The 12,253-nt window shown below is 39.7% G+C and overlaps 1 protein-coding gene across 4 annotated transcripts in view; it reads right to left on the bottom strand.

Moving 5' to 3' along the window:
- The window catches only part of clstn1 (calsyntenin 1), a 37,020-nt gene extending 26,446 nt beyond the window's left edge, over positions 1–10,574 (bottom strand). For all 4 annotated transcript variants that reach the window (XM_029435686.1, XM_029435688.1, XM_029435687.1 and 1 more), the window contains exon 1: positions 10,322–10,574. In XM_029435686.1, the coding sequence (XP_029291546.1) occupies positions 10,322–10,403 (82 nt within the window). In that variant the 5' untranslated portion in view covers positions 10,404–10,574. The remainder of the gene's footprint in view (positions 1–10,321) is intronic.
- Positions 10,575–12,253: the final 1,679 nt, after the last annotated feature.

Here is a 12,253-nt window from a genome sequence, read left to right as displayed (position 1 = left end):
GCAACAAAGACATTATTTGCACAAATACAGACACATCTTTGTTCTTGGAAACTGGGTGATTTATTACACACTACGCACAAGTTAAGATGTATGTGATTATAAAGGAGAGACTCTCTGTATTGTAAGGGAGGGACTAGTTTTAGTTTTTTCGTGAGGGGAGGCTTTAGTTTAGGATTTAAGATGGAATGAGATTAGGAAAGGGGCTTTGAAATGTTTGAGGCAGTCTAAGAACGGACATGGTACTGCAGCACTGAGGACGTTTAGTGTAAAAGACTGACATTTTCCTAATCTAACTTAATTAAGAAACCAATTAATCTAATGCAATGCATACTCACTAACAATTACAACCTGCCGACTTAGTGCTTCACTCACATAAAAGCAGATAATTCAAGAGGAATCTCTTAATGTCTAACGAATATTCCATATTAAACTGATCAAGATCCCTGTGACATACTGCAGAAGATGTGTTTGTGTGTTGTATCCACTGTAAAGTGAAATTGTCTTCATTTTCTCCAATAGACTTGATACAGATGTCACATGTTGATTAATCCCACACATTTTTTGTTGAAAATGTGAACAATAAATTAATAATCAAAGTTGTTGCAGATTTATTTTCTAAACGATTAATTATTTCAGCTATAATCTCATGAAGAATGGCAAAAGAGATCATAGAGCTAAATCCTCACATGTTGCACATAAGGAGGTCACAACACAATGTGGGTCAATGTTAACTTGCGCCAAGTAATAAGGAGCGTTTAACAGTCTATTGAAAACACTGCTTTCTCAACATACTTTAACAGTCTTTCCCCTACCATTGTCTTGGAGGGGCGCTGCGCCCCCCCCATCGGAACCCCCCGCCCCCCCTGAAATTCAAAAGGTCTTTTGTTTTTCGGGATTTTAATTTTTAAAAATTCACAACTCACTTTTCACATTGAACAGGTGCTCTTCTATTAAATAACGTAAACGCATGTTATGTTCTTTATCTAATTTATGTGCACGTTTCAGTGTTTACAGCGTTGCTTTGCACATTCACGCCTCCGCTGTTTTTTGCGAAGGCCGGGGCTTTGCTCCCGACACACACACACACACACACAGATCGGAGGAAAGGAGAGGAGGGAACTACAAATAAAACCTCAAACCCCCGGTCGCACGGACCACAGCGCCAAACCAAAGAAGTAAACCTAGGGAAAACACTGTTTGAGATAATTAAAGACAAGAAGAACATCATGATTTTGTGAGAATATGCCACTAAATATATCTGTATATGGAATATAACTGCTGAAAAGAAAAAAGGCAATGCTGGGACACTTAATTTTCAAGACAATTGAAGAGGCCTTCAGGAATAAACAGTTAAGATGGAACATCATTACTTCCATTTAATGCATCTTTTCCTGTGCAGACTGATCAGTTGAATGGACCCTCATGCACCACATACATTGTGGGGTTAAGGAGTGGACTTCTCTACAGTGACTTGTCTTCCTATTTCTAGCACAGAGGAACTATTGACCTCAATATAAATATTAGATAGAGTCAGGATATAAATACATAGATATAATAAGCTGATGTTTGCCTCTTGCTAAATAATATATATTAAGCCGGTTATGTCATCCCATGCTGACAGAATGAACCACATCAACAACAAAAAATAACTTTCTATCTCAGAAATCAAACAGCAAATGAACCCTACTATATACTGTATCCACTACCAAACAAATTAAGCCCTGATCTAGCAGACACAAGATAAAATCATTTAAGAAACCTTTGAGAAATTAATGATGTGTCAGAAGCTGTGGACAAACACACATATCAAGCCTTTACTGTACTAGCGCAGATGGCAGGTTGCTGGGCCCACTTACAGCCTGGAAACACAGTATCTGGTATTCAATCCTGTTACGCAGCAAATAAAGCCAATGACACGTAATCCTATAATGGGATGCGTCTACTTCATTCACTGACAAGGTCAAGCGTCGAGCAAGACATCAAACGGCAAGTGAGGCTGCCAAGTTTTATTATGCATGTCTAATGATGAGCAAGTAACAATGATAAGAGTTGAAATGTCCAGCCAACACCAGGGAAATACACTTAAAGGATACATGAAAAACGGAACAAGAACATTTTGGAGAGAGAGCAGAAACATGGCTGACTTCTGACACAGGTGGACAAGGATAAAGTACTCCCTGTGACTGTGTGTGCCAAGCTGCGCCATGCCAAGCCCTCGACTGATCAGCTCTGTGTCTCCGTCACCTGCACTGTGCAATCTAACCAGAGTGCATATTTTAAAAGACCATTAATGCTTTTGAATAAATTGGTTCTTAAAATCATGCATGCTTTGTTGTGTATAGAATAGGGTACAGATGGGGCTTGAGTTCTCAACCTGCTGCCTTTTTTTGTTCTTGTTGTATGGGCAAATTGTTTTGTGCCTATGAAGTATAGAGTGAAATATACTTTATATGTGTACTGTTATGTTGATAAATCCAAGTACACTGAGTTGCCAGTCTGTTAGATGCACCTAGTTAAAACTAATACAGGTGTATACAAAAGTCCTGCAGTATAGGTCATAATGTTCAGTTAATGCTGAAACTTTGAAAGTTGCTGATTCAACTTGTGATTATTTTGGGTATGTAGTTTGTAGTAACTGTGTTGCTTTATATAGAAACTTGTGTTCCAACTTGCCAAAAAACCCACTAACACCTGCTAACTAACATCTGGAAACATGACATCCAGGTGGACACGCTAATTTTCCCATGTTTAAAAAACCTGCATGTAAGCGCTAATATTGGTGTTCAAAGGGCATTAGCCTGCCCTCGCTCATATAAATAGGGTCTACCTATCAAAGTGGCAAATGAGGGTGTGTTTATTTTTGGCTTGGTTTTGTTTGAAGTGGGTATATTGTATGTTAATGAATATGGTTTAAATAAAGTAAGAAACAACATCATCAGTCAGGATCATATTTGCAGAAATAACATTGCAATACTAATAGTGATATTAAACAGCCAGTAGCTATCCCCACTTCAACCAACCACAGAAACATGCCTGAACGTAGACAATGCAAGAAGACAAGTATGCAATCAAGTCTGTTTTCTAGTGCGATTAGCAACGCGACTTTTCTGCTCGTCTTTCAACTGATTCACCAACAGGACAATAGATGGTCTCGTATCCTAAAGGCTAAATAAGCCTCACATCTCTTTGCATAGAAACGCATTTTTCTTTAGATTTTCCCCCAAATGGGAACTACAATCCATCAACAACACCAACAATCAATAATATAAAACTCCAAAGCAAACTTTCAGGATTTAAAACATCTTCTGTGGAGGCCCATATGTAACAGTGTGATGCCATCGCTGACTTCTTTTATGACCTCCAAAGAACGGGGTAACACCACTGACCATTCAACATGGGACACAAAGACAAAGCCCCTTTATGGTTGCTTAGCTCTTTTATTGAAGCCTAACCTTTACAGTTTGACCTATTAACCGTGATGAAATACTTCCTGTGAGAACGTTAAGGCCACAATAGGTCCTGCTAATCCTGAGATCCAACAGAACGCCTGTACACACTCTCTCACCCTCCATGCCACTGCTGTCATGTGTCCTCTTCACACAGGGCAAATAAAATCATTCTGCCTCCCCAAAGCTTTATAACCCTCACTACTGCCACAGACTTAACCAAATACGATGATACCAGACTGTGCACAAGGCTACTGGTCACCCTGGGAGAGCCCGAGAAATACACCACAGCTGTCCAGATTGTGGCAGCATCACTACAGCAGATGATCAGTCAGTAATTATCAGATGAAGCCTGATAATGCCTGGGAACCTCTAAGTCTAAGGGCATGTTGCGTAATCATGATGGTGCAGCCAAGTGTCAAGCATGTGACGCATTGTGGGGCTCTGCTTCATTGATTTAGCTCATATTTTACTTTTGATGTGTGACAGCCTGCAAGCCTTTATCTTCTTTGAGTACATGCAAATGTGAAGATGCCGACCGCTGCAAGGCAGATCAGCTACTGAGCAACACTTAACACTTTAGTGTGATAATTCAAGTATCTATTTGCAACCATTTTATTACCTGGTGATTTATTTGGTTATGTCCTCAGAGATTGCAGATTACAATTTAGTACGTACCTCCTATTAAACTATCATACTGACTGCAAACAGTGTGAAAACGTTAGCAAGTTAACATAAATCACATACTGAGCAGCTGGTGCATGTGTTTAACTTTGATTTAAAAAGACTGAATAACCAGTCTACACTCTGGTGCAAATGTTTGATCACCCAGAATTATGAATAATTTAAGATTAATAGCAAAACCTGCCAATCACAGGTTACATAAGTGGCAGCTGAGTCTACAAGCAGAGTGTGCAGGCTGTCTTGCTATTGTTTGAGACTAAATAAAGCCTCTCTGTTGCCAGGATGTTTTTCATATGTCCCATTAGCTGCAGCAGTACACTTTAGAAAGGAGAAGGCAGTGTGCTCAGGTGATAGTCACACGTTGAGGTTTTTCCAGAAAGACAGCAAAGCAAAAAGCTTCGAAAACAAAAACTAAATACAGAAGAATATGCAAAATGCACCCCTTACATCAACTGCCTCAGAGTAGGTGAGCAGAAGGCAATACAAGCTGTGGACTGATCTCTAACTATTCAAAATCTCTGCTTGCCAGAAGGAGAGCTTTTAACATCAACCACAGGGTCCCTTCATGGCTGTTTAGAAGGCAGCTTCAGGACTTATTGATGTCAGACAGAAATATCCAACAGAGACAAACAGCAATTGCAGCCAAAAGGTTGAAGGTATGAGATGCATGCAAATCTGAGAGACTTCAATCACGCTGGTGAGTGGCTCTCTTAATTCCATGGCCCGGGAATAATCAATGGACAATTTGCTCACGGTCTGAAACAGACGGCACACTTCTCTGTTTGTCTTGCCTTACAAGCTTCTCAGCTTGTTGACGCAAGCCACCTCCATGACAGACTGGGGACTGTTCTAGGGACTCTTTTAAAGCAAACTCAGACCTCAGGGCCCCTTACTCCCCAAACACCCTGCTCACACAGGAGAGCCTCTCAGTTTCCGTGCCAGCCAACAACATTTACTTGTCCTCTACGCAGTCTCAACCGCCCGACAGAACGAACACACCCTCGACGGCCATGGTGCTCCTCTGAAGAGGGGGTTGGGAGTCACAGAGCCTTGAATGCAACTCAATCACCTCTCTGTGTGAATGGCACAAAAGAGCCAGTGAGAGTGAGACGGGTATAGCTCGGCGCAGGCACTCGGTCGCAGCTGACCTGCGGCAGGTAATGTGCTCTTTGGTTACCTGTTTCCCATGGAGCCTGAATGTTGATGTGGGCACACCATAGACTGTGGGCACTCCCATATGTGAATAACACTGCAGTACCAGTTGTTTACCTGGAAGCAATGGGACTTAAGGGAGGAAGGAACACCATTTTAAATCTATTTAAAACTTGAATGCTTTGGCTTTTATTACATCAATAAAATTAACGCAAGATGGATAATACTTTCAGAGTTATCGTATTCAATTTCAATGTTGACATTTGTGGACAGGAAGGATATTTTTGCTATTGCAATTTTTGTGGATTTGGATGATTTATTGCAAAATCATCTTCACAAAATTCCACTCATGTAAGTGATAAAAACTTAATTGAGCAGACTTTTTAACTAATCCATCATATTATACAATATGAGAATAATTTAATTAAAATCCTGGATATGGGTGTTTTCATTTCTGAACATTACTTTTTGCTCTGCAGTTCCAATGTATAACATCAGGACTAAGGGCTCACATAAATGTAAACCCCTTTCTTGGTGGCTGACACAACTTCCCAGTCATCTGGCACAACTTAATATTCACAACTGAATGACCCATTCTTGATAGTTCACTGACTCTATTCAGCCCGTGAAGGCACCGATGAGAGGAAAGTCACCACCAACCCAAATTGAGTCCAGTTTTCTCATGACCTATCTTTCCAGCTCTAAGTGGCAAATTACCAAAAAGAAATGCTTCAACAATTTAGCACTTTCGAAGGGATTATCTCATATACACATTCTTGAGGGGCTTGAGTCGCGTCCTTCGAACAGTGACCACATTGTGACGTGCTTAGTCAACATACCGACCCCTGAAGTCTGGGCCTAAAAGCCCTTTGTTCCTCTGAGAAATCTCTGAATAAATACTGAAAAAATGTAAGAGTTAAATTGTACGAACAGGGCCTCTGTGTAGGGCAAGCAAACTGTTATTCGGGGCAATACTGGGTCAAATATTTGGTAATGGTTCTTGTACTGCTCCACAGAAGCAGTAATCAATTTTGAATCTCACTTTAATAATGTAAAGTTCCTTCATTATCTCAGTCCTGATTGTCTGTTTGTCAGAAAGATATCTCAACAAATAGATAACCAATTTCAAATAAACTAGGTGTAAACGTCAGCCACGACCCAAAGAGCAAGTCAATAGGTTGGACCATCGATAGCGCCACCATGTGGCCAGTTACAAGGCACTTTGAGGATGCGAGAGAGAGACCATCAAGGTGTAGAGAGAGACCATAAAGGTGTAGAGACCCCCCCCAGATTCCCAGCATTGTGACAGATCTATGAGGGATGGTCTCACACATTTCTGCTTGAATTGATTCCACCATTTTAGAATTTTCTTTGATATCAATTTAACCAGATTTGATACATATCAGTCTGAGCCTGATAATGCTTATTATTTAGTTTTTTGACTTTCCATTTTGTTTTCCTTAAATTGGCCGCCAATATATCGTGGGCATGCCATATTCGACACCGACTACCATTACTCTTAAACACATTGTGAAACTGCAATCAAATGTGGATGATCTGCACACAACAACTCTTAATATTCTCGCAATTTTTGATGGCATTTGTGTTTAGGGTGGTACAACATTATAATAATAAAAGGCCATAACTGAAAATTAGTCTGATTGTTAGAAATCCTTCAAAATTCCTAATTGAACAAACCTGGACTGAAAATCATAGCTGCCATCAATGAGACTTAAAATAGCACATGTTTAAGATTATGCAAAGGTTTGTGCACTCCGAGTCCTTTTTAGTTGCATGCGTCCAATGACTGATGATGATAAAGCCGTGAATCTTGTAGTGACACACACTACGGAGAAGATCATTAAACATCAAATAAAATGGATCCTATCGATCAAAACCACCGAGAATGATGCACTGATGACAGCCAACATTTTATTTTTTGTTTTACCAGATGACAAAGGACATGTTCAAAGTGAAACATCTGAACTGAACTGATTTTCTGTCATTAGCCATCACCCTGTTGATATTTAATGATGTTATTTCTGAGGAGAAACAAGTCTGTAAACTGGCGCTGAATGATGGCATACAACAGTGTTACGGGAGCTGCATGGGAGAGAGGAACAATGCAGTCATTGTCAGCTGTGTGCATCCACATAGTTTCTGTTTGCCATAACATAGCAAGATGACTTGCGTAACACAGATTGTTGGGGGTGTAAAATGTTTAAAATAGGAAATCTGGAGGTCTACAACAGATGGAGGTTATCCTACATTTTGGCTTCTGGGATCCTCTAATCAATAGTATACGTTTCATGTGTGATATAAAGCTGCTGATGACCACTTGTACAGGTGGAAAAGCCTGTGAATAAGCTTTTAAACAACAGCTGAATTGATCAGTAAATTGATAAATCAGTTAATATATTTATTATAATCACTTAAATCTTTTTAAACAAAAAAGACACTATAGAGCAATTTGTGTTACGTATAAAGAAAGTGTGTAAAATATTTTCCTGCATGTTTAATGTATTTTTCAGCAAAAATAAACAGAACATTTTAATGAGGCTGAGATCAGGGAGAAACCTCAGAGGTTGGTTTTACAATTTTAAAAGAAAAATATTGACCTGATACATTGCTCTGACCGTAACTGACGTGTAATTTTCGGTGGATCAATGGTGGGCTTCTCCAATGAATGCAAGATGAGGACGACTGGCAGAGAACACTGTAATATGTACTTCTTTACTGCAATGTGAGGAGAACGCACCACACAAAGCGGGGCATCCAATTTCTTCAACTAGAATTACTTAATTTGATGATGAATGGGCCAAGAAACTTCCCAGCAGCCAGCCTTTTCTTTGTCTTTGAAGCTCATGCATTTCAGCAGACCTAATGTTCAACTCTGGAACATGAAGACACCCTACAGCTGCTGCTCATAACAGAAATGGATTACATGGGCGAGACTTTACAAACAAGAGACAAAAACCGGGATTGACAAGATGAGAAACACCAGAAGAAAAAAACATTTAACAACGATGGCCAACACCAAAGAGAAAAAACTGAAAATTATGTGAGGCTTCAACAGGCCTGTCACAGAAGATATGTATTTGCAACAGTTTTACACACACTGACATTTCTTTGCTGGCAGTGTAATGAATCATATAGTCTAGAGAAGAATTTCCATGTGTATGAAAAACATATTTTTTCAACCGATCCTTCAAGCTTTGTTGCAGCCACGTCATTAGGGATACATGTTTGTAAAGGTGAATAGCTGAGCAGCACAACATCTCCTGCCAATGCTGGTAAATTCACCTGAATGAGCTGAAGCTCGGTCTGTTTCCAGTCATAAAACCTCTGTATACTAAACTAGAGGTTTCAGAGAAGGAACAACCTAGGGGGAAAAACTGACAAGCATATGCTATCTCAACCGCTGCAAGGTGGCTGGTAATAAAAAATAAAATTAACAACAAGCCATAGAAACGCAAAGCTGGACTACATGTGACAAGAGGTGACGCACAAAATGAGCGAGTGACCTTTGGTTAATAAAAGATAAGCCTTCACCAAGATGCTGATTTCACAGGTCTCCTGTACTGATAAGAGCTGGGAAGTCAGCAGGTGCACTTCACAAACACACTCGACTATTACATAAAAAGCCAGATTCTAACTGCTACAGGCATTTTCCTTTTGATTGATGAAAAATAAATTAAGCTACTGCTTTACAAATGGTAGCCTCCCGGTAGGAGCTGTGCATTCCCAGCTGCTTGACATGGCAACAGGAAGAAATATGGCTGGATTAGAAGCTTCTGTGAAGCAGACTTTTATGGGTATCTAGATCCCTTTCATGGTCTGTTCATAGAGAATAAAACGGGGTTTAACATTAAAAGAAAACAACACACACTGGCCTACAGCGTTAGTGGCTGCCCAGGCATGCTGACATGGCCAGTGACTAATGCACCTGCTTTTACACACCCTGAAACAGGAAGCTCGCACGGGGGAGTCAGTGGATTGAGTTTAACGTGAAAACACAGTCTATATATCCATGCAGTGAGGGTGCTCGTGTCTGAGCAGTGAGCTGCTGTAAGGAGGGAGGTGGACCGCCCTGCAGCAAATAAAGGCATGTCTCCTCACTGTGTGATGGTGTCCATCGGTGACATTGCAAATGAAGAGCGCAGTTGCACTTCCAGTTATTATATAGTCTCTGATCATGTGTAGGCCCAGACCTACCAAGAGGCTTTTTACTTAACCCTGTGATCACAGCAAATAAATTATTAAGTCCAACGACAAAACAGAGGATCTGCAATGCGTAGCAAAGCAACTCTGTCCTGCTGCGACCACACAATGTTGCCAAGCCAAGCATTAAGCCTACTAATGGTAAAAAATAAAAGTCTGGTTTAATAAGACTGAATCTTAAAAAAAAAAGGGTTGGGGGGGGGGGGGGGTAAGTGAACATATCGTCACTGGCCTTAATTCAAATGTAATCAAATATATTTTTTAAAAACGAGATGATTGCATGGAGTACCAGACACAAGAAGTTATACAAAAACAATATTACAAACTCTGCAGAGGGTGACATTTAAAAATAAATCTTATATCAGAAACCAGTGCCCATAAATAGACTGCATGCAGATGACAGAAGGGGGTCGTTTCGTGGCCCTGATGTTATCTTCAAAGTAGCCCACTCAGGGTTTTCACGCTTTATTATAACAGCTTACACATATGTAATAACTGTACCTGTAAAAAATACAAAGTGTAATTTGGAGTTATTAGAAGGTTACAATTTATGCAATATCGCAGGATGCACTTGCTGCCGCCGGAGTACTTCGCTACATCCCTCCGCTGCGGCTCCAGAGAGGACCATCCCTGAGCAGGTTCCTGAACATCCCTCAGGACCGCACCGCCTCGCTAACGTTTGTTGTAACCCTCAACGGCTGGGAACCACCGGAGAAACCGTTAACTTTTAACAACCAACGTTTCCCAGCCACAAAGAAGCCTGTCTGACGCGGACAGGCAGACACAGCACAACGGGATGTAAATCCCAGCTTAGTTACCTTTAGCTGCCTCCACCGCACATAATAGTCCGAGGACCAGTCCGACAGCGGATGCAAATTGTGTATTCCCTCGGACACGCATCCCGACTTCGAGTTCAACCGCGACGAAGTAAAAAACAACCTTCTTCTTCCCACGTCAGTCAGGCTGAATGTTTCTCCAACAATAAAAATAAAATCCAGAAGATGAGTGTCGGTTACCACGGTAGCTCTAAGATGGCCGTCGTCGCCGCCGCCGCTCTACTATCCCCTTCAATCACCGCTTCTCTCGCAGTTTTGCAGCTTGATGCGTTCAGGAACAGTCGGACATTTGTAGACGCGTCCCGAGCGCAATGAAATAGAAATAGAACTGAAAACAAAGACATCAAAGCATATATATATATATATATATATATATATATATATATATATATATATATATATATATATATATATATATATATATATATATATTGTATGTGTATATATAACAACTATTTTGATAATCGATTAATCAGTAAATACATTTTCCATCCAAAAATGACAGAAGGTTTGGTTTTCAGCCTCTCAAATACGAAGATTTCTTGCTTTTATCTTTGCTTTTAACATCTATAGGTTTTGGACTGATATCTGAACAAGACATCTTAAGACATCACCTCAGACTTTGAGAAACTGGGTGGACACTTTCCACCGTTTTCTGACTTTTTATGGACCAAATGATTGATTGAGAAAGAAATTGTTAGTTGCAGCCTTAGCAGAGTGCAAATATACAGGAATACATATTGAATACATATTGAAACATATTGAACAAGTTGCTTTATATTCATGACATGGTGGATATTTAGGCTACAGTATATTCATGTGTACATGTCAGTTTATAGTAATGATATTCAGTGTATTCAGTATATTCATCTTAGCTTCATATTTGAAAGCGATATGTACATGTTACAAAAAAAATAGTTTATTTAAACAATAAAATATACAGTGTCATTTAACTGATGTTACCTGTTCATCTGAGTGACGGCCCGTGGGAAGAAACTGTTCTTGTGTCTGGTTGTTTTGGCGTACAGTGTTCTTTCTTGTTATGCATTCTTCCGTCCCCCATGACGGGTATTCATGTGATATCTAACCACCGAATCATAATATAAACACAAAAGAAGGTGAGTGGTAGAGTTAGAGAGTTAGAAAGCTCCAGTCTATACCAGTCAATAGTATAGACAGAATATTAAATACAGAAATTAATTCTAAAAATATTGCAATCCATACAATGTGTGAATATATACAGTAGAGAGTACAGAGTGTGGAAGTTTACTTAGCAATGTATCAGATGAGGATTTGACCTGCAAAACCCCTTGTGGACGAGACGTACCCCATCTAAGGTAAGGTAACTTAAACAAAATTGCATTTTAAGTAAAAGTTGGGTTGAAAATGTATGGATTGTGAAAACACAGAGAACAATTATGTATATAAATCCAGGACTTCATCCATACATCCCTGACAACGTCTGATAGGTTGCATTTAAATATAAGAGGATGTTGTCATTAATCCAAACCAGTCTGTAACGTATCAAGAACCTGAAATATACAATTAAAGTGTTTAAGTCATTTTTGTTTTCTAAAGCACCCCCTCTTCTTTCTACTGAACCCTAAAATGAACTGAAAATCTTTGCTCGGTCTCTTTCTTTCTTTTCAATTTCCTTTTCGATTTTAAAGTTTAACTGTACAAGACACATTTCAATACATACATATAGATACAGTCAATACAAATATATTAAATATTTAAATATCAAATGTTCAGTATGTGCCAGGGAAGAGACAGGCCCCTCCGAGGTCATCCAGCCCCAGCCATTTCAAGTCAGATCTACCACGCAAGTACTCAGAAATCGAACCTTAAAAAGAGAACCTGAATGCAGCTTGTGTCCAACGACGGACAGTGACGTCAATAATGTTATTGTGG

The sequence above is a fragment of the Cottoperca gobio genome, chromosome 7 (assembly GCF_900634415.1).
Source record: "Cottoperca gobio chromosome 7, fCotGob3.1, whole genome shotgun sequence".
Lineage (NCBI taxonomy): Eukaryota > Metazoa > Chordata > Actinopteri > Perciformes > Bovichtidae > Cottoperca > Cottoperca gobio.
The sequence above is the reverse complement of the archived record's forward strand: the minus strand, read 5'-3'. Positions and strand labels throughout refer to the sequence as shown.